Source organism: Macaca thibetana, chromosome 5, assembly GCF_024542745.1.
Source record: "Macaca thibetana thibetana isolate TM-01 chromosome 5, ASM2454274v1, whole genome shotgun sequence".
NCBI lineage: Eukaryota > Metazoa > Chordata > Mammalia > Primates > Cercopithecidae > Macaca > Macaca thibetana.
In genome coordinates this window covers 37,372,632-37,396,445 of record NC_065582.1, presented here as the reverse complement: position 1 = coordinate 37,396,445, position 23,814 = coordinate 37,372,632, and the positions used below count along the sequence as shown (strand labels likewise).

The 23,814-nt window shown below is 35.9% G+C and overlaps 2 protein-coding genes and 1 pseudogene across 9 annotated transcripts in view; 1 reads left to right on the top strand and 2 right to left on the bottom strand.

The window, feature by feature from the left end:
• The window catches only part of LOC126954972 (peptidyl-prolyl cis-trans isomerase FKBP1A), a 1,061,339-nt gene that overhangs the window by 412,173 nt on the left and 625,352 nt on the right, over window positions 1-23,814 (bottom strand). The gene's annotated exons all lie outside the window — the stretch shown is intronic.
• The window catches only part of LOC126954384 (uncharacterized), a 545,369-nt pseudogene that overhangs the window by 417,725 nt on the left and 103,830 nt on the right, over window positions 1-23,814 (top strand). The gene's annotated exons all lie outside the window — the stretch shown is intronic.
• The window catches only part of FBXW7 (F-box and WD repeat domain containing 7), a 209,966-nt gene that overhangs the window by 85,472 nt on the left and 100,680 nt on the right, over window positions 1-23,814 (bottom strand). For 6 of the 7 annotated variants that reach the window (XM_050791070.1, XM_050791063.1, XM_050791068.1 and 3 more), the window contains exons 2-3: window positions 6,737-6,786; window positions 5,572-6,141 (exon numbers count right to left, since the gene is read on the bottom strand). In XM_050791070.1, coding sequence (XP_050647027.1) covers window positions 5,572-5,810 — 239 coding nt within the window. In that variant the 5' untranslated portion in view covers window positions 5,811-6,141; window positions 6,737-6,786. The remainder of the gene's footprint in view (window positions 1-5,571; window positions 6,142-6,736; window positions 6,787-23,814) is intronic. The other variant, XM_050791064.1, reaches the window with a different exon arrangement.

The following is a 23,814-nucleotide window of genomic DNA, read 5'->3' as shown; positions in this document are numbered from 1 at the left end:
ATAAAAACTTGGTTTGGGGAAAGAAACTACTAGTAGTTTCAGTTTTCAGTGGACCACTCAGATGATGATGCCCAACAGACAGCTAGAAATGCAAAACTATGGCTAGGGTGAATGAATGGAGCTTGAGAAATCATTTTGGAGTTATCTACCAAAGTGAAAACAAAATTCATCATGATATATTCCTATATCCTTTTTCTTCATACTGTCTTCCCTACCACCAACAAAAAACAACATTAAAAATGGATCAGATCATTATAATAATACACATGGGAAACAATTTTCTTTGGAAGTATTTTGAAGATAACTATTTGTGGTATTTGTGTATATTTCAGTGAGGTTTATCATCTGTATAAAGAACAAATCATTGGAGCGCTATAAAACAATTTTAAAATGGCCCATTTGGTGTGAAGATTATTCTTTAGTCTACAATGAAACCCCATAATTAAAATACTTTTTGAGCTGGGCACGGTGGTCCACGCCTGCCGTCCCAACTACACAGGAGGATCTCTTGTACCCAGGGGTTCAAGGTCAGCCTGGGCAACACAGCAAGGCCGTATCTCTTAAATAATTAATAATAGTAACTGTCATGACCTGCAGTGAATGAGATACAGTTTATCACCAACATTTAGAGTTATTATGGTTTAACACAATATTAACAAATATATTTAAAACTATATTAACAAGCATTAATTAGAAATTAACCATGAGCTAAAATTCATTGTGGCATCCATATGGAAGATTCATTAAAGCATTTAAATATACAGAAGCTTTAGCTAAAGATTAGAAGGAAGTCTACAGAAATTGACTTAAATTCTAATGAAAGGAAAGGGTACATATTTTATCAGCTAGGGAGATCTGTGGGTAGCATCGGCTTCAAAATTTATGTCTATTTTTATTGAAGATGGGCCTAGCTTATTATAGTATTCTTCTAATCCTCCTGTGTACCTTTTTAAAAGAATTTATTTCTCTACTTCTTTTTACACTAGAGGGTGATATGATGACTGAATGCTGAAGGTCGTAAAACATACATATAGAGACTGACAACCGCTGTGGGGAATGAAGTATATTTTGTGGGATTTGGGGTAAGGCACAGGAGACAAATAAAATGATGTCATAAGGCCTGTATCTGTAAAATATCTTGAGTGTCCCAGACACTATGCTACCTGATTTACATAAATTATTTCACTTAATCCTTACAAAAACCTTAAGAGGTAGGCATTCTAGTCTTCATTTTACAGATAAAGTAATAGGTTCACTGAGATTACATACTTACAGTTACATATAAGTGGCATAATCAGAATTCAAGCTCAGATCTGAAAAGTTCTTATCACTCTAATATGTTAAGGGAAAACCCATCTCACCCATTGTCCCCATTTCTCCCATTTCCATCATCCTCCCCACATGTTTAAAATTGGGCTAAACTATGCTGAGTCAATGTTTCATTTTTCCTCCCTCACAAAGGTAGGGGACATGGCTATTCACTGGGCCATGTTTACTAGTGGATGTTACTCAAGATGACTGCCTTAAATAGCATTTTTTGCTCTCTGGACATGTCTACACCAAACAGAATTTGAACTTACGTTATTTGTCTTGTAGGTAGACTAGGCCAGGGACTTTCTGAAGAAGCTATCATTCTCTAGAACTCTACAATAGAGTGTAACTTAGAGCCCTGTTATATTTCCAATGTTAGACACATTGTCCTACAAAGTTTCTCAGCAGCTCTGGTCCTAGGAGGTGGTTGGGGAATGGTGGACCAGATACCCTGATTGGTTAATGATCCTATTACCTGATTCCTCTATTGTTCAGAACTTATAGACAAGAAAGAAAGGGTCTTATGCCTCTAAACTCCAATACACTAGATGCTTCTCCACAACTCCCCCCCTCTCTACTTATTTATTCTGAAACAGGACTCTCTATGGCCCAGATCACTGCAGCCTCAACCTCCTGGGCCCAAATGATCCTCCCATCTCAGCCCTCAAAGTAGCTGGAACCACAGGTGCATGCCATCACACTCAGCTAATTTTTGTTTTTTGTAGAGACAGGGTTTTGCCATGTTTGCCCACGCTGGTCTTGAACCCCTAGGCTCAAGCAATCTGCCCACCTCAGCCTCCCAAAGTGCTGGGATCACAGTGTGAGCTACCATACCCGGCTATCCTTTATACATATGTATTTTTTGATAAACATTTATTTCTTATTTGAGGCAAATGGATAAACACGGTTTAATTACTAAGAGGAATCTAACAATCAGGATGGGAAAGAAATAGACTAATTTCAGGTAAGGAAGTTATGTGAGATGAGAACAGGTGGAAGAATCCAACAATCAGGATGGGAAAAAAAATAGACTCATTTGAGGTAAGGATGTTATATGAGAAGAGAACAGGTGGAAGCCACTATGACAGATATGGAAGCATCAGAAATTAGTGCTCAAACACACTTCTCTTCATCAAAAGATCAGGATACCAGATCTGGCCTAATAATTGTCTCATTTGTTTTTCATGTTAGTAGAAAATTAGTTGACATCTGTATAAAATATGTCAAAGATTCTTCAATATGAGCTGGGCATCTCTTCAGAAAACAATTTTAAAAAAATATATATGATAAGGATGTTGACAAAGGAAGTAAAAACTGAAGAGACAGACATTTATATCTGGAGAACCAAGTTGACTCTAGAATTTACAGGCTAGTCAAATTTAGAGGAACAGCCAGCACACAACCTCTGCTTTAAAAGCATGTTTTATGGATTCGAGAGAGTATGACCTCTATCAAATTTTTTAATAGCGTCATTTCTTCCTGATTACTTTAGCCTTGAGCTGTAAAATCTTCAATAGTGTTTTGTTAAGTGCCACAAAGAAAAGTAGTTAACTGAGCTCTCTGTCCTTTCTATAGGGTAGCTCTGATCACTTCAAATGGGACACAGTATTAGAAAATTATCACACGCCAGAGTCTCTATGACTATATTGGAAATCTTGTTTAGTGATGTTTGTCATATTCTACCATAGGGGGCAGCATAGTACATGGAAAGAGAAAGGGGTTTTTTGCAATTAGGCAAATCAGGATTAAAATCTCTCATCACTTAGTGTGATCTGGGGTGGATCATTTGGCCTCTCTGTAACTTTTGTTTATGTATCTGTCATAGGATCTTTCAAACAGTGTGAGCTTAATAAATAGCAATTCTTGACTATCACTTCCCTTGACTTTTAACATTAAGACAGTATGGAATTTTTAACATATATTGCTTGCCATAAGGCTCCCAAAAGAACAAACCTTTAGTGACAAGGGGGGAAAAACTGTCCTCAGAGTTTTGACAGTTTTCAAAATGCTTTCAAAGAATAAAGCAATGCAAGGAAGAATTAAACATCTTTTTTTCTCATTAATATCTTATTTGCTTATGCAGCATATTTAGGGATGATGGATAAAATTCAGTCTAGCTGTCCACAGGGTTTGTTTATGAGAACGTCAAAAAATAAAACTTGAAAGGTATCCTGAGTAAAATTTGTAGAAAGCTAATCCTATATTAACATTTAAAAATGGGATTTCATTTCTTATGCCTCTACTCTCAAAAGTCAAAGTTTAAGACTTGAATGAAACTATGGTCTAGGGTAACGTCTGTAGAAGTGTCTTAACTTTATAATGATCAAGAATTTAAAGCTCTTCCAAAATAAAGTACTTGAACTAGTGAGAGCTTCTATTTATTGTATTAAAACATCTACAGACGGAGAATATTGACATTTTCTTTTTAGGTAAAGCAGTACTAAGCGACTTTTCTAAATGCTGTTGAAAGTGCTCCGGGAATACTCTGGCAGAAGGGTTTTAGGAATGGACAAAAAGGAAAACATTTAGAAAAATTTCAGACTGAAATCGTACTTATAGAAGGGCATCACTGTCCTGGCAATCAAATAGCTTTGTATTCTTCATGCCATACTTATGAAGGCAAATCATCTCATGATCAACAATATATCAAAAAGTATACATACACACTTATATAATAAATGCATATACACATCTATATTGTACATGTGTATATATACAAATGCATACACACATCTATCCCTGCTATGGTTAGGGCCCAGTCCATTCTTGTTATCTTGCATGTACAAGAATAACTGTTATTCCTGATTCAGAATCACTAGGAAAAAAAACTAACAAATTCAGTATACTTTGTTTTTAAAGAGGTAATCATCACACACATAAAATTTCTGTTAATGATTTTATCTTGAAGGTAAAGAAAAGATGAAGTACCTGTCAAACTTGTGAACTGGAAGGTTTCCTACAGAATATAAGGATGACTTTTCCTTTTGGAAAAAGATAAAGTTTTGTCTAACTAGCTTTTTTTGCTTTTAATTTAAAGTGTAGCAGAAATCAGCAATAACTCTGCATTGTTCTGCAAGGCTTAGTTTTGATTGAACCTCTTTCTGAAATAAGATAATGCAATTGGAACTTAAGTATTAAACCCCTATTCCTCTAACTGAACCCTCAGGAAAAAAAGAGCTGTATAAACTCCCTTTTGATATAGTAACCTTGAAGAAGGGGATTAAGACTGGGGGGACAGAAGGGAGGAATGACACTATATAAGGTCTGAGCCTTAACAAAGCAGTGTATAGTTGTTAGCGGTAGAGCCATCTGGCTGAGATCCAAAGCTACTGCTTCAACATCTTGAGACAGGGATGATACAATGGATGAAAAATCACTACTTGATGTCACGTCCTTCTTAGATCATGCTAGCTAAATATAATCTGACTTGCAGACAGGCTAGGTAAATTAGGGCCAAACACATTTTAGAAAGTCAAGGTTTTACAAGCAGATGTAAAACATGATTTAGCAATTCAACTATTATTAATCCAAGTGTGTAAGACACTTCATTCCAAGTCAAGTTAGGTTAAATGATATGATGTCAAATCAGTTAAATCAGTTTGTATATTGTTTATGGCCTAAAATCACTGTAAAATGTAAGAAATAAGCAAGTAGGAGTAAGAGGATGAACTACCACAGACATTATTTTAATGTCTATAAAACAAGTAAGCTATTATTCAAGTTAAAATGTTCCTTTCCAAAATATAGTTTAACTTGTAAGTCTATTCTACATGAATATCCGCTATTTCTAATTCTCAAATGATAAATAACTAGAACTAATTTGAGGCAACTTTTGAGTAATTTATGCCTTAGAGTGACACTTGTAAATAGACAGCCCACTCCAGCAGCTGCATTTTGTAAATAAAAAGCTTCTTCATTACTTGATTTACACAAATCATATTTCACCCAAAACCTCTACACCCCACACAAGCTACTAATCCCTGCCCGGAACTCAAGGTTTAGACAAAAATTTGATGTTAATAACTTTTCATAGTAATAGGCTCAATTACTTTCCCTCCATTTGTACTCAGATTGTCCCATTATCAGTATTTCTACTTGTTAATACTTTCCAATACCTTCTGTAAAACAAAAAACTAGTTCATTTTATTATTACATATCTTAAGATTAATTTTTAGTAATACAAAGACTGAGAGGAAAGTTTCATTACTTAAAATAGGTATGTAAAGTTTCTCAAGTTAACAATATAATGAATATACTCACTTTTGTTGTTTTTGTATAGAATGGGGAGGAGAGCTGGTGAACGGGCAGGTCCACAATACTACTGGAGTTTGTGACACTGTTACTATGTGTATGTTCATCTTCTCTGCTACTATCATCAGACTGATCAAAATCATCACTCTCCTGGTCCATCTCCTCCTCCTCCTCATCCTCCTCATCTTGTTCACCAGCATGTTCTTCATCTTCCTCTTGTTCTTCTTGGTTTCCTGAGGAGTCCTCATCTACTGAAATAAATCTATTATTGTTTTCTTCCAATTGTCCTTGCTGGGAATCATTTTGGCCTCCAGGTCTAGGTTCTACTCCAACAACTTCACCATTCCTTGCAGTGTGCTCCTCCTCTTGTTGTCTAAGTTGCTGTTGCTGTTCCTCCTCTACCACACGATTCATCTGTTCTTCATCTACCTGGCTTGAGGAAGGGTTACCTCTCAGAGAGCCTCCAGTTCGTCGTCTTTTGCTGCCCACAGAGAGCAGTTCCTGATTCATTTCCAAAAGCCAGCTTGCTACTTCTTGGACCTTGGCTAGACTATCAGAAGATGCAAAGGTTTTCACATTCTGCAGGGGAAAATAGTGGAAAAAACAAGATTTGTACAATCTATATTATGTTCTACTTTCATGTTATATGTCTACATTCTAAATATCATTAATGATTGCAAAAAAGTATTGATGCCACCAAGGCATTAAAATGCTTTTTAGTAAACAATATAGAACATTTCAATTTTAAAAGTTATAAGACTTTATAAAGACATGCACAAAAACCATAGTAAACAACATTAATCGCTTTTAATAATTTTTAGCATAAAGATTTATAGTTTAATTCCTTTGACCAATAAAACATAAGCATATAAAACAATTTCAACTTTACATCAGTAGTTCATAGACTATATCCTATATAAAACTTCCACAAAATTTTAAGAAGTGTATCAAAAAAAAATTTCAGTGTTCAGTTAAATTTGGGAAATGCTGAGGTAAATCAGATTAAAAGGCTTTTTATCCTGGTATTTCCCAAACTTCTCTGATCACAGAATCTTGCCTTCAGACACAGTTTTCAAGCAGGTAACAATTATAATCATTATTATTTTAATTCTTTTACAAATGACTGGACAGAAACAAAAAATTTTTTTAAAAAAAAAAGTTCATAAGTTCATACCCTCTGACCCAGTAACTCCACTTCTGGCAATCTATCCTAAGGAAGTAATCCTAAAACAGAAAAAAAAAATTATACAGAGGATGCTCACTGCAGTTTATCCACAAAAGCAAATATAAAGATAAAAATAAATGTAAATAAAAGTAAAAATTCAAATGCTCAATATAAAGGAATCTATGAGATGGGATATATACAGTGTAATCCCTAAACATGACGTTCATAAAACATTTTTTAAAACACGGATGTTATATTATATTACGCTAAGGGGAAAATACTGGAAATAATAATGATTATAATATGATTTTTAAACTGTATGAAGACTAGAAGACAACATTTCAAAATAAACTGCATCTTAGGCAGTGGTATTACAGATGCTTTAAACATTTCTTTTTTTATCATATTTCTCAATTTTTACATATCAAGCATGTTTACCTTTATGTTTTTTAAACCTGGCTCTAGAATTTTATCTGATACAGCATCTTTTTATGATATTTATTCATACACTTTATCCTTTGTTGGTATCTATATGGACATCTTTGAGGTCAGATAAAATAATGCCAACATATTGTGCACACACAAGAAATTAAGCACCCATGATCTAAAACTTGAAACTGTTAACAAATGAAGTATTGTCAATTCTAGTCTTTTTCAGAGAAAACCTTTAGTATGATTTACAACAGTGTATGATAAAACACCAACATCAACAAACAGAAGTCCATATCCTAAAATTTGAGGAAGGTCTTTTATTTCTTCTTACCATAATACAAAATGTCAAGATATATCAAATATTTGATATATTCAAGTTCAGTCACAGTTACCGATAAAATCATGTTATATATTTATATATATTAATATATTTTTATATATTAATATATTATACATTTAATATAATATATATTAATATATATGTTATATATATTAATATACATAACATGATTTTATCGGTAACTAATGTGACTGAACTTGAGTTCAGTGAAATAAAATCTGATGGCCAATAAACAACATTAAGGTTCATGGATTTCTTGGCAACTGGATATGATGGGAATAGAAATGATTCAAGGTCAGGAAGAATACTAATAAAAGAAATAAAATTTTAAACTGAAAATGTTCCTCACTTTGCAGGCAAGGTAATCAGGCTTAAAATGATTTAGTAAATTTCTCAAGATTACTAGCTTTAAGTAAAGCAGGGACAAGAATTTAACACCCAAGTGAGTCTTCTTTCATACACCTTGAAGTAACCACATAAAATCCTGAAAGAATATTATTCTCTAACACTGATACTGCCTTCTTTTCCAAAACTAGAATCACTACAATACTCAAAGATTATTACTCTAAAACAAATTATTTGCTGAGCATTCAATATGCTTCTTGTACATGCCAATTTTCTGGAGGATAATGTTTAGAATAACGTATCTTTCAAGTTACCTGATGACATTTCCTCTTTTTGACCAGAACCCACAGTAAAATTATGTTTAACATCACAACTCTGCATGCATGCATTTAAACATATTAAAACAATGGTTTCGAGAAAGGGAATTATAAAACACTTCTGGTATCTAAAGTCCCTATAAATCACCACTGTTAATGAAATACAGTTGATTCGCATTCACAGTAATTGCGTTCTATAAAATTGCTGCAACCACTGAATTAACAAATACTGAGCCATTGCTCCTAGGGGAAATACAGTTCTCACAAGCCTCTGGTCACAACATTGTTGCCAACTGATCAACGCATAACCTTTTTTATGTGTGTTTCTGTCTAAATATATCTTTAATATATATTGATTCATTAGCATTGAACTCATGGTCAACAGCATTATAACTAATGCCTGAATTAAGTTTATTTAATACACATTAGTTTATCTTTAAGGCAAATTACAACCTTCCTGCACGCAGGAACATTAAACAGAACTTCAGGGCTATGTTTTGGGGCCATTTTAAACTGCCCAATCACTAATGAAAAGCACCAAAATGAGGAAAATGCTATACTTTTCCTCATGGACCATGAAAATGACACTTGTTTACAGTATGACAGCTGCAACAAGAAGGCAGAGCATCACCCTGTTGATCTCAACTAGAAATAGGTTTGTCAGGTGGCTCAAACTTTGTGACACTGCATAGTACATGTCCACAAATGACTATGAAAGTATCATTTGAAGCTGTGAAAGTAACTGTGTTGTTCCAGTTCTGCTAACCTAACAAAAGATAAATGATCAGAGACATTAAAAGCTCCATTAAAGATATTAGTCAATGAATGTTTCAAATACATTGAAAGTTCAGATAGCTCTGATAAAATAAAGTTGGACTTTGCATAAAATAATGGCTGGAGAAAAGAACATTACTGTTCCTTTTGTAAGTGTGGGGAACAACATTCTTCTGGCAGTGTCTTTCAAGGTAGTGGAAAGTCCAGAGAGGTCCTGACCTATGGGTACTTTAAAAAGATGCCTACAGTCAACTCCATTCTGAATGAAAAAGAGGTATAATAATTCTGCTGTTCAAACAAATTTAAAATAGGTTATTTAAAGAAAGTAGAGCTACTCCACTTTCCCCAAATCCTAGAAAATACAGGGTAACTTTTATTCACTATCCTTTGTTGATTTAGTGGCATTTCAGGCCTACCTTGGGTGGGGGGGTGTATTTTACACAACTTTCTCATGAACTTTTAAAATATTTTCTCAAAAATCTTGTTTTTCAAAATGACCTTTGATAATTCAAAACCATTTGAAATGCTTACTCTAGGATGCTTAAAGGAATAAAAGTGGGCACAGATACAGTTGTTAAATAAGTGGAGCTCTGACAGCCTATCTTATATTGAACTACAGCTGCGAGCTTCAAAGGAAAATTCCAAGCCAAGTACTAACTTTGAAATCATAGTAGACACTGAGGAATACAGTTTATACCAATAAAACAAGAAGTACTTTAAGCAAATTACTAAAGCCTCTGAATCACTGGGCAATATTAACATTTTCAGAATTTACATGGGCTGGTATAATCCATTAGACTTGAGCTACAAAGTGATTTAAGAAGCTTTAGGACAAAGATAACAAGAAAGTAAACCAATTGTACTGATCATCAGAAGAGTAACTCAAAGCTTGGAATCACTTTCTGCAAGAAGTTTAGGATTTTCACTGAATTCTAAAAGAGCCAACACCCATCACTTCACATATGAACTTCCTATATTCCAAATTAATAATTTATTAATTACTATGATTAGGAGTAAGTACCTGAAACGCATAATGAAATAAGTTTTATCTTACTAATCCACTGCTCAACACCCACTAAGAGCTTCCCATTTCACTCAGAGTAAAAGCCAATGTCTTTTATGGTTGCCTGTTGGGTCCTTCTATCACCCACATACATTCCCACCACTGTGAACTCATATTTTACTTCTCTCTTTCTCACTTTCTGTCACTGTTCTTTCTTGAGGGGTAAAGTGTGCTGCAACCTCAGAGCCTTTGTGCTGGCTATTCCTCTTTTATTATTTTTACTTCCTTCATGGAGGACTCTGTTCAAATGTCCCCTATTCAATACCTTCTCTAACCATCCAACTTAAAATAATACCCACCAGCATCACCTCTTCTTTTCCTTTGTCCTGGCTCTACTCATTTCCACAGCACTAAACAAAAGCAGAAACAGTACCTGCTATATAGTAAATACCTACCTATCCATCTATCCATCCATCAATTTATTTCTGTACTATCTGCCTTCCCACACTTTAAGTTCTATAAGGAAAAGGGACTTTTGTTTTTCATCACTATTATCTCCAGCACTCACAAAAATGCCTGACTCATAAGGCACTCAAAACATTTGTTCACTGAGTAAATAATTACCAAACCTTTTTATGCATGCTCTTCACCAAAAGAGAACTTCAAGCCAGGTCACAAACACAACATCAATTACTTTAAATACATTTTTTAAAGTTGTACTCCGTATTGAACAAGTCACTTGTAGTACTTTTGAAACTGGTAGGACATAAATCCTAATATCTTAACACATATTTGTGAATTATCTACTAAGTCATAAAAAATCATTTTTCCCTCTGCATCAAATTTCTTGTTATTTTCAGCATAGCATGTAAAAAACAACTGTGTGACTAAAAAGATTAATACTTTAAAAACAATTATCATTTTTTAGTATTTCTGGTTCCATATTTTCTATACAGCAGCTGAGAAATCACATTTGTAACTTTAAAGATGAAAATGTTTCAGGGACTGCAAAATTTGATGAAAAGCTCCTTAGTAATGTACGTTAACAAAATCAACACAAAATGGGCAATACTGGCGAGTGTCATCACATATGCAGCAAGTAATTCATAAAGTTTTATGGATGTACACTAAATAATTTAAATCGACTTGGCTAGTCAATCATATATATCTTTACTGCAAAGGATGAAAAAGACTATTCCTCAGTCCACATGACAATATATACTTTTTGTTATTTGAATTATAATACATATTTTGTTTTTGGCTAAATTTAATCCCTCACTCCCGTTCATGCCACCACCTGTGTGATATGGGCTTACTCCATAATAACTAAATTTTAAACTGGTTGTTAAATCTCAATGACTCTTTTGCCATTTTTATATCTTTATACTCTGTTGGTCACTAGCTCTCTTTTCAACTCTCTCCTGTCCCTTAATTTTCCTGGTACATTCCTCGGTGCATCCCTCAGGCAGCACTGTTACTGTGCTCCAGCGCTAGCTCCTCCCTTCTTTGTTGTTTCTTTGAAAGTCAGGGTTTCAACTACCACATAGAAGCTAATGATTCCCCATACTATTATCTCCAGTCAGACTCCTCTACTGAGCCTATTAATTTCAAGAAGGTGTCCCAAAGTCACACCAAATTCATTATTTTAACATCCAAACTTCTATTTCCCCACAACATGCACACATACGTGAGGCCCAAATTTGTTCTTAGATCCTCCTATTATTTTCTCTATTTCAGTGAATGGAACCATGTTCTAGCCAGTTGCAGACGTAAGAAACCCTGATGGCTCTTCTTCCTTCTTTTCCTCAACAATTTAGTCAAAAAGCTATTAGATGGAGCCAAGCAAGCTAGGTGTATATGTGGGAGGCAGGTAGTCCAAAATTCGGGAGTTGAAGCAGAATGAAAAGAGCCTTTCTGTAGTGAGGGATGGCGGTGGGGAGGAACAGAGGCAGACCAACAAGGGTGCAAGGGGTGGCAAAGCTTGACTCTAAGAAGCATGAGGAATAATCCATATAGTTAAGAAGCCCCCGTAGGTCAAAGGCAGAACAGAGTGACAACATCCCCATGGGTGGGTAACACAGTAAAGAGTGTTCACATGAGGGAAGGATGTCAAAGGCTGAAGGAAAGAGGAGGGTGTAGTGGCCACAGTGGTACCCTACTCAGATGTCCCTTCAACCTAACCTGCTATGAGGAACAGAACTGCTTGACAGCCTCCAGCTATCGCACCTTGGAATCCATGGCAACCACCCCTGGCCTTGCTGCCTCTGGGCTTCTCCCAGCAAGCTACTGAGCAGGGTAGAAGTACTAGAATGGGGATTGCTCCAACAGAAAATGTGGGAGGGTAGTAGGATGGGGTGGGAGATTCCCTGCACATCAAATCTTGTCTTGACATCTGTGTCTCAGAGGACCCAAACTAACACAAAAAACATCTGTATAAAAGTACTGATATCAAAAGCTCTTGGGGCAAAATGTTTTAACATCTGAAAGATGTTATAAAATAGTTAACTTCATTAAACAAAGGTCATTTCACTCATTTAAAGAACTCTTACACACACACACACACACACACACACACACACACAATCCACTTAGCAGTGGAAAACTTCTCAATAGGGTATCTGAACTGAAACGGGCCCTTTAAAGAAAACAGCAGGCTAGATTCTGTTGAATACCTGAAACATTAATAGCTGTAGAAACTAGCCTATGTAGTACTTATGTTTCAGTCTCTGCAAGGTGTGAAAAAAATGGTTGGGTTTTTTTTTTATTTCAAAGGACAACATTCTTAGATTTAAAAGGAAAATGAGCTTTTGAAAAACATGTTACAAAAGAAAATCTTGAAATGTTTCTATTGCTGTTTGGGCTTGAGAGTGAGGAAGGATATCAGCAAGTCTCAAGTCTTATTGGAAATCACCTGGAGGAGTGCAGAACAAAACTGAACACATTTTCCTTCACTTAAACACAAGTGTAAAACTGGAAAAGGGATCCTGTTTCTGAATGTTCTGACTGCGAAAATTTGACTTGAGAAAAGAGGAAAAAGATCTGCAGTTTTACCATACATTAAAGATGAGTTTTACTAATCTTTCCCAGATAAGATGTAGATTTCTATGAAGAAAAGATTATCATGCTACTCACAGAAAAAGACTGAACATTATGCTGCAGCAATTTCTCACACATATGAACAATCTTTTTTTATTCAACAAACAAGAATAAGCTAAGAAATAGTCTTATTTTAGTTGAAAATGAAATTAACACGATTTTCTTATCTCATGCTTGACCTGTAATTGATATGTGCAACAAGAAACAAGAACAAAAGACAAATACAATTTTTACATTAAAGAGATAAATTCGCATTAAAGAGATAAATATAATTTTATGTAAAATTCAAAAATAATACTTTTATGCATATATCAGCCTATACAAGAAGTAATCTAGTAGGCATACAATTGAGCCTGACTACATCACTGAGTAAAGAAAAGTTTTTCAAAATCTGGTTTAAAATTGTGTCTAAATTATACTTTTATTCATATTGCTTTGGCTTATGGTTTTAGTAGCTTTCCTATTCAACACTGTAAATTAATTTTCATTTTGTAAGCATCATTAATTAAAATCAATTTATAATCTTTATTAAATTAAATCTGCTGAGCCTAAGAAAAATGAAATGCCATTTTGGCTTATGCTAGTTACTTAAGCAAAATGTATTACATTTCTTATGAGTCCATAAAATTTATAAAAAGATATTAATTTCAAGTAAAGTGAAGCTTAATTACCACGGGGTTGAATTTTCCCCCAGGAAAAAGTAACTTAAACATCATTTTTAGTTTTAAGAATGGGGTGAAAATTACTCTTGTGTATATCACATCACATTTGGATCTCACATAACAGAAATGTGTGGTAAGGCCCACTAGGATAAGGTAAACACACACACACACACACACACACACACACACACACATACACACACAGCGGCAAAGTCTTTAAAAAAAAAAAAAAAAGAAAAAAATGGAGTTTCCTCTGCCTTCTGTAATGACTTTCACTGGGGCTGCTATCCTTTGTGAGTTGAAGAAACCATACAAAAAGAGAAGGAGGTTAATGATTTCACCAATACTTATAACTCAGAAAAAATGCAGGTTCAATTCCAGACCACTGCAATAAAGTTAATATTGCAATAAAGCAGGTCACAAAAATTTTTTGGTTTCCTGGTGCATATAAGTCACATTTACACTACTAAGTGTATAATAGCATTATGTGTAAAAAAAAAAGTACATACCTTAATTTAAAAGGACTATATTGCTAAAAAAAAAAAAAAAAAAAAAAAAAAAAAAAAGCTAATGATCAACTGAGACTTCAGTGGCTGCTGACTAATCAGTATGGCTGTGGCAATTTCTTAAAATAAGACAACAATAAAGTTAGCCACATCAATTGACTCTTCCTTTTATGAAAGACACTATGCTATTTGACAGCATTTTACCTAACTATAGAACTTCTTTCAAGATTGGAGGCAATCCTCCCAAACCACTGCTGCTTTATCAATTTATCAACTAATTTTATGTAATATAAGTCCTTTGTTGATATTTCAACAATTTTCAAAGCATCTTCACTAGGAGTAGGTTCTATCTCAAGAAACAGCTTTCTTTGCTCATCAATAAAAAGCAACACCTCAGCCATTCAAATTTTATCTTGAGATTTCAGCAATTGTCATATTGTATCAGGCTCTACTTCTACTTCTCTTGCTATTTCTACCACATCTGCAGTGACTTCCTCCACTTTAGTCTTGAGCCCTTCAAAGTTGCCTATGCGGTTAGAATCAATTTCTTCCCAACTCCTATTAATACTGATATTTTGAACCCCTCCCATAAATCACGAATGTTCTTAATGGTACATAGAATGGTGAATCCTTTCCAGAAGGTCTTCGATTTACTTTGCCCAAATTCATCACAGGAATCACTGTGGCAGCTATAGCCTTAAGAAATATATTTTTTAAATAACAAAACTTGAAAGTAGAAATAACTCCTTGACCTGCGGGCTACATAATAGATGTTATTATGTTTATCAAGCATGAAAAAAATAGGAATCTCCTTGTACATCTCCATCAGAGTTCTTGGGTTACCAGGTGCACTGTCAATGAGCAGTAATATTTTCAAAGGAATCTTTCACTGAGAGCAGTAGGTCTCAAAAGTGGGCTTAACATATCTAGCAAACTGTGCTGTCATCCAGGCTCTGCTGTTCCATTTATAGAGCATAAGCAGAGTAGATTTAGCATAATTCTTAAGGACCCTGTGATTTTCAGAATGACCAATGAGCACTGGCTTCCACTTGGGGTCACCAGCAGCATTAGCCCCTAACAAGAGAGTCAGCATGTCCTTTGATGTTCTGAAGCAGGTACTGACTTCCCCTGTCCAGTCAAAAAAGTCTTCGATGGCATCTTCCAATAGAGGGCTGTTTCATCTCTGTTGAGAATCTGTTATTTAAGGTAGCCACATTCATCAGTGATCTCAGCTATATATGTGCTGTATTTCCACATCTGTTGAGTTTCCCAAATTTATAAGCCATTATGTAGTTTTAAGGGCAGTATGTCTGAGTATTATACTGAAAAGTTTCTATTGGAATCATTAAGATAGACATCAGGCATTTTAAGACACTTTGTCAAACTCTCTATCTCTTTCTGCTTTGAGACAACACTTACTATGACAATTTAGAATGAAAATGATTGCTGAAGATAATCCAGATGACACTGGACTATTACTGATGAAGCTCTAGGGAAGTTTTTATTAGCAGATCTATAATATTTTTTTAAAAACTATTTCCTTTTTTAGAGTAAAATAAAATACAGATACAGAAATCTATACAAAAACTTCATACCTCAGTATATTCAGAGAATACATTCTTGTGACCACCACACAGCAATCTGCCAGCAAGCCCAGAAGCTCCTCCAAGTGCTCTGATTCAGTCATAGCCCTTTCCTTTCCTCTTAAGTAACTCACTTCTTTTAAATTATTCTCAATTACATCCTGTATTTATCCCTTTAACAGCTAAGTAAGCCTCCCTACATAACTATTATTTAATCTTGACCATTTTTAAGAAGAGTTGCTACTTCTATTCAGTCTCTTTTAATCTACAGGTTTATTTTCCATTCTTTTCTTTTTCTTAAAATTTATGTTTGATCTGACTTTTAGTAGTGTAGATTTGACTGATTATTTACACATAATGCAATTCAGCATATTCATCTGGTCTCTTTGTTTCTGGCAAATTGGAAGTTGGATCCAGAGGCTTTATTGAACTTGGTTTGTTCCTTTGTCTAATAATGTGTTACTTCATTACGTGTCACCTAGCATCTGGTTTCCCTCTTATGATTTTAGCAGCTGTTGATATTCACTGCCTCCTCCATCCATTAATACACAGAAGGTTGCAAATGGTGGTATTCTAATACTCTCATTTCTTTTTAATTTATTAAAAGAAATTATTTCATAAAGAAACGTTTCCCTTATTTGCTATTTAATTCCTCAGTGCTATAGTCTACTTAGAAAAGTTGGTAGTGCTATATTACTCTAGCATGTGCTAGCTGAGCTATTAGATAATATTTGACAGTAAAAACCCTGTAAATTTTTATTGATAAAAATTTAAAATTATAATTTTCTAAATTTTAGATTGGAGAAATAAAAATTTGCCAAACATGTCAAGAGTACACATTTTCCCAAATAATATACAACAGTGGTTATCAAGTTTGATTTTGGTGCCTATCAGTGGTACCACCATACCTCTAATGTCCATCAGACGTAAAGCACATAAATGATAATTTTACCACTGGTACTTTTAAACAACAGAGAACCACACAGCAATGAGAATGAGAATGACAAACTGCAGCTAACAATATAGACAAATTTTACAGACATAATGCTAAGCAAAAACAACACAAAACAGACAAGAGTATAAATTGTATTATGCCACTTTAAAGAGTTCAAAAACAGGCAAAACTAATCTATGGTGTTAAAAGTCACTATGGTGGTTATATTTGTGTTTAGAGGGGTGGGGTGCTAGACTAGTTTCTAAAAGGAGTCACCAGAGGAGGTTCTGGAATAGCAGTAATGTTCTATTTTTTTATCTGAGTGCTGTTACTTTTCTCAGTGTATGCTGTATTCCAGTAAAAGGTCAAAAAGTGAACAATTATGGTTTCCAGATTTGAGGGGGAAAAACACAACTTTGCTCTGGCAGAATTCCTTGGGAGATGCTTTTTCTTTTTTTCAATTTTTTGCAGAGATGGGGGTCCCACTATGTTGCCCAGGCTTGAACTCCTGAGTTCCAGTGATCCTCCTGCCTCGGCCCCCCAAAATGCTGGGATTACAGGTGAAAGCCACCGTGCCTGACCAGATGCTGCTTATTTTAAAATGTACATTGGGATTCAGTGGTAGGGCCCAGTTTTTGCGTTTTTAGTATTTTCTACCCCCACAAGCAGCCACCCACGACTTTGATGTGCATGGTCCAGGGAGCATTCCTTTGAGAACAAGACTTTTTGCATTTTTCTGAAACTTTGACTAAAAAGACAATCAATGGTTATTAAATGTAATAAATAGAATGGTTCAAATATATTATGCACTTGACATTAAAGAGAACTATAGTTAGAGACACTAAACCAAACATCCAAAACATAGAATAGTTCTATTACTTAAAACTCTCTCTACTTCTTATCATATTTATTTAAAACCATCATATTCTTAGATCTTTTCATTTCTGTCACTAAACAAGAAGTACCCTGCACCACAGTGCACTTGTTTTAAGCGCCTGGTGAGTTACCATGTATGTTAACAATGAGTGGAGAACAAAACCTGCTCAATTTCTTGATAGTCTGCTACAGACACTAGTGTTTTGTAATTAGCAACATGTTAAGGAATTCAAATTTATGTCGTAAGTTACAAATCACTACATATCAAAGGTATGTAGGGTCAAAATGTCAAATACTAAATCTAATGCTGCTAAGGATCTAGAGTCAGCTAGTTATTAGGCAAATAAAGTGACACTGTAAACATCAAACGAATGCTATGTACTCTAGACAAATTAAGACTTCTTTCTTAAAATTTAAAATAAAGCTAATGTTCACTTGCTTTGCAGATCATTGGCTCTGCAGGTCACTGGTTCAGACATCAATTGACTATGTATATGAATCACTTAGGAGTCCTGTTAAAATGCAGATTCTGAGTTGGTAAATCTGAAATGGGACCTGAGATTCTGCATTTCTAACAAGCTCCCAAATGATGCCATTACTGCCAATCAATGACCAAATTTTGAAGAGCAATGCTCCACTCTTGTCTACCTGCTTTGTTTTCACTGCTGCCAAAATATCCTAAGGCATAGATATGACAGTGTCAGCTTCCTCCTTATATATTCCACCCTTTGGTGATTTCACAAGTTCATCCTCCTTACTGTGACACACAAAGACTCTCAAAAGTTGCATGTGGCCTCTCTTGAGCCTCATCTCTGGGTCCATCTGCCTCATTTGCAGCAATTCCATACCCTACAATTCTACTTTAAGCCCAGTAAAACCAAACATCTCACATATCCTAACTCTTAATTATTCCCGTTTGTAATATTTTGTTTTGTTTTCCTATTCCACCCCAGGTTTCCCCCTGATGGTACTTCAATACCCACTTTAAATATTGTATTTTTAGTAAAAATCTTCCAAGGTCTCCCTGGAAGGAGTTAAGTATAACTCTTAAACTCCTAGTAGAATGGCCAACTACCAAACAAATACTATGAAAAACCTTCTCAAATGAAACAATTAAAATACCAGATAAAACAAAAATTAAAATAGTAGGTCAGATAGATAAATAAAACCACAGTGAAGAAAAAAAAAAAGAAGAAGAAATCCATATGGCCAAGTACAAAGGACCCTGGGACCTAAGCATGACCAAAAACCAACTTTTGCCCTGAGAGTTTTTCAAAATTGGAAACCTTGGGTTTCTAACTTATGTACTGGCACAGGTGCTGAAGGCAAGAAAATAAGCCAAAAGGCCACATAAGATAGTTCTCTAATAGGAAACCCCCACATAAAGCTGGGAGCTCTACAAGGTGAATACCTGTAATTGTTTAGGGTGAACAGAAAATAAACCCACCACACAAAAATGGACAGTCAGGGATTTTTCTGTCTCAGTTTTAGCTCCAGGTAAAGAAGCAGGATCCCCGCCCCACCTACACCCCAAAAATTTATGACCATAAGCAGGCCCTCACACAGGGCTCTGTGTCGCTCTGAAATCCTCAAGCAGTGACCTTAATTAAAAGTGGTAACCAGGTGGTAATGTTCCTGGGCAACTAGCTGAAGCAAACCTTAGTTTTCTCTGAAGCAATATAAACTCAACTCAAGGCTCAAAGAATTCCTACAGAAAAAGCTCCAAGGAAGAATGCAGCTTGAGAGATGTATGACTAAATAAGCAAGACAGGTTAAGAGGTGTGAAAAACAGAATCACAGCTCTAATATATATCTAGTTGGAGTTCCAAAAAGATATAAGCAGAAGAATGAAGAAGAGTAAATATTTCAAGATATAATGGCTATATGCACTTTTTTTTTTCTTTTTTTGAGACAGAGTCTTGCTCTGTCACCCAGGCTGGAGTGCACAATCTCGGCTCACTGCAGCCTCTGCCTCCCGAGTTCAAGTGATTATTCTGCCTCAGCCTCCAGAGTAGCTGGGACTACAGGCGCATGCCACCACGCCCGGTTAGTTTTTGTATTTTTAGTAGAGACGGGAGTGTCACCACATTGGCCAGGCTGGTCTCAAACTCCTGACCTTGTGATCCGCCCGCCTCGGCCTCCCAAAGTGCTAGGATTACAGGCGTGAGCCACCGCCCCTGGCCAGCTATGAACTTTCTATAATAGAACTGTTGCAATACATCAATTATCAAATCCAGAAAGCTCAATGAATCTCAACCAGAATAAATATGCATAAATTAACATCCAGACACATTACAGTACAACTACAGAATAGTCAAGATAGAGAAAACATTAAAAAGAAAAAAAAACAACTAAAGATAGTTTACCTAGAAAGAACTGCAATTAGGCATTTGACTTAATTTTGAATAGCAACAGTGGAAGCCAGAACAGTGGAATGATAGCTTCCTTTACTGAAAGAAAATGCCCAACCACATTTTTATAACCAGTGAAGCTATCTTTCAAGGACAAAATAGAACTCTACTAGGGGTGAGGGAGTTGCAATAGTTATACATTGTTCCCAATCGATATTTGCTTTTACCATAACATTCTAGACAGCTGCCAGATCCCTTGGGTCAGAGGTCCCCAACCTTTTTGGCACCAGGGACCAGTTTCATGGAATACCAACCACAGACCAGGGGAAGGTGGGAGGAGCAATGGTTTCTGGATGAAACTGTTCCACCTGAGATCAGTTTCATCCAGCATTAGTTTAATTCTCATAAGGAGCAGGCAACTTAGATCCCTCGCATGCGCGGTTCACAGTCGGGTTCTCACTCCTATGAGAATCTAACACTGCTGTTGATCTGACAGGAGACGGAGCTCAGGCGGTAATGCTCACTTGCCAGCTTGCTCACCTCCTGCTATGCAGCCCAGTTATTAACAGGCCACAGACCAGTACAGGTCCACAATCCAGGGGTCAGGGACCCCTTAAGTAACAGCTACCTCCCAAACCAGAGGTATGAAAGAAAGATCTTAACCATTATGCTAAGTTACTAATGCCAAAGAATGACGCCACCTTGCATAAATAACAGGAATTTTCTCTTTGTAAAGCAATTCTCTTTATATTATGCAAGTCTACTATTAACTTTTCAACATCTGACATTCAAATAAATTTAAAAGTATCAATGTATACTTTACAAACTGTCATTTCATTTGTCAAAAATTATCTCTGTATAACAGTACAAATTGTTGTATTATTTAAATCTTTTAGATATTACTCCCTATTTTAAAGAATAGCTTGAAAAGTTAGCTTAAAACGTTAACTTTGTTGGCCGGGCACGGTGGCTCACGCCTGTAATCCCAGCACTTTGGGAGGCCGAGGCGAGTGGATCACAAGGTCAGGAGATCCAGACCATCCTGGCTAACATGGTGAAACCCTGTCTCTACCAAAAATACAAAAAATTACCTGGGCATGGTGGTGGATGCTGTAGTCCCAGCTACTTGGGAGGCTGAGGCAGGAGAATGTAGTGAACCTGGGAGGCGGAGCTTGCAGTGAGCCGAGATCACGCCACTGCACTCCAGCCTAGGCAACACAGCAAGACTCTGTCTCAAAAAAAAAAACAACTTTAACTTTGTTAATTTAATTTAAAACAGAAGTCTAGGAAGAAAGCAGCAACACAGTATTTGGATCTTCCCAAATCTATAAACAGAGCAAGAAGTTACCAAAACCAAACTCAATAGCAGAGTGTCCTCGGACCCCTAAAATACAACTGGATAAAGGCAAACCACCAACATCCCCAAGACCTGCATGCTATCAGTATCACAGCATGAACAAGCAAAAGGAAGCAACAGAGATCAGACCTGCAACAGGGTGATCCTCCCAAATAACCAGCCACTCAGCAGATGAAAACTGGTAGGTCGTTTGCCCACTCGGATAACAGACAAGTGTAGTGGGCCCTCAGCCAGGACTACAGGGACAAGAGAAGTTTAGTCTCTGTGAAATTTTCAAAACCAGGGCTCTCATTCCATAACAGGGCCTCACAGTAATGAGAAACTGTGGGAGTGAAATAAAAATCGCAGAGAATAGAGACAAAGGAAAGAGAAGGGCCACAAGAAGCTTGGGAAAACAGAGTCAAGAAATCTCAGAAAACTATTTTAACACTGTACACAATACAACAGGGAGCTCTGTAAAATTAGAAAAAAACATTTACATTAATAGATGGACAACTTCACAGGAGAAGTCAACCGGAGCTCTTTGAGAAGGACAAATGGGATGGTGACAGAGTTTAAAGTCATGCCACATGAGAAATCATTTAATGAAATTGGTGTGGTTATGCTTGGAAAATAAGCTAGATAAAATTAGGATTAAATTTCATTTGTGTAGCAAACAGAGAGGCCATACCAAGTAGAAATTTCAAGGAGAAGATTACAACTTCAGTAAAGGAAGAATTCAGTAAAAATACAATTGATCAAGAAATGCAACGTGTTACTCAGGGAGTGGAAGCAGAGGTTAGATTCTCTGATCAGAATCACTAGCATTTATTTATCAACTGCCATGCATCGAGTGCTAATATATGCATTTGACCTGTATTAACTTAGTTAATATTTAAAATACCCTTTGAAGTACATTATCCATATGCCATCCTCATGACCTCATTAAGATAACCTGGGAGTGTTAAGACCAGGCTTCCAATTAACCTCTGCAATTCATTAGCTTCTGTGACATTAGACTGGGAATTTAAATATCTAGAATCAGTTTCTAAACCTGTAAAATAAGGGGATTAGATAGGATTGCCTCTAAACCCTTCCAGATGAAGAGTCTATTAGTCTTTGTATGCCTCGTAATTCTGAAACCTAGAAGAGCAGTTTCCAGACCTTTTGGTCTTAGAACCTCCTTCATACTCTTAAAAATTATGAAGGACTCCCAAAAGTGTTTTGTTATGTGAGTTCCATCTGTTGAGACTTACTGTATTAGAAATCAAAACTGACAAACTTTTAAAACATAAGTATACTTGCATTAACTATCAGAGGAACATCGTAACAAGTTGTAGAGTCAAATACACTTGGAAAAGAATGACAACAAAAAAGCCAGTAATTTCTTAATATGTATTGTGAAAACAGGTCTGACCTTTCAGACCTCCTGCAAAACGTCCAGCAACCAGTGGTCCCCAGACCAAACTTTAAGGACCACCGACCCTATTCCTGACCTTTGAGAGGTTAAAGAATGATTTTCTTTCCACCTAAAAAGAGTTGAAGTTACACCCTTTCCCGTGGAACCTTGGGTAAGTTTTTGGTTTGGAAGACAGTTATTCTAATCTTGTAGGAAGTACCCAAAATGGGTCAAGATTTGAATTAGGTAACCCTAATGACTGACTGGTCTCATTTCTACTGACACCATACTAAACTCATGACAAAGCAGCCTACGGGTGTGGTTATGCTTAGAAATTAAGATAACATTAGGATTAAATTTCACTTGTGAGGCAAACAGAGAGGCCATACCAAGCAGAAATTTCAAGGAGAAGATTTCAACTTCAGTAAAGGAAGAATTTTATAAATACAAAACTCAACCAGGAGCTTTTTCCTAGTCTAATTTTATACTTACAAAACGTTTGATTTCTAACAAATATTCTTTATTCTTATCTAAAACCATTAGCTCAGCTGGAGCCAAGAATGGTTTATCTTTGACCACAATATTGTATATTTCCACTGTCCTGGGACTGGAATTCAGAAAGAGCGATTCAAGGGACAACTACTTTCATCAGATGGATTGTGCCTGCGAGGCAGTGTAGCACAGGTTCTGAACCTCTTTTCTTCATCTGTAATACAGTATCTATATCATAGGTTTGCTGTAACAATGAAATCACAATTCATAGGTAAAACATTTAACAAGGCTTAGTACAAAATAAGATTCAATAAGAGTTAATAACAGTTATTCTGGAGTTGTGTTGAGAACTGGAAAGGAGGCAAGAAGAAATATATTCAAAAAAAGCTGAATATATTCTTTGGATCACAGTCCATAGAATTTGATTTCATTGTTTTGCCTAAAATCTTATCAATTCAGACTATTAAAGTATTTATAATCAAATGTAAGCATAGATTGTACTTAACAGATTCACACATAGCTTTCAGGACACTTTGGCTGGGCTCACGCCTGTAATCCCAGCACTTTGGGAGGCCAAGGCAGGTGGATCACCTGAGGTCGGGAGTTCGAGACCAGCATGACCAACACGGAGAAACTCCGTC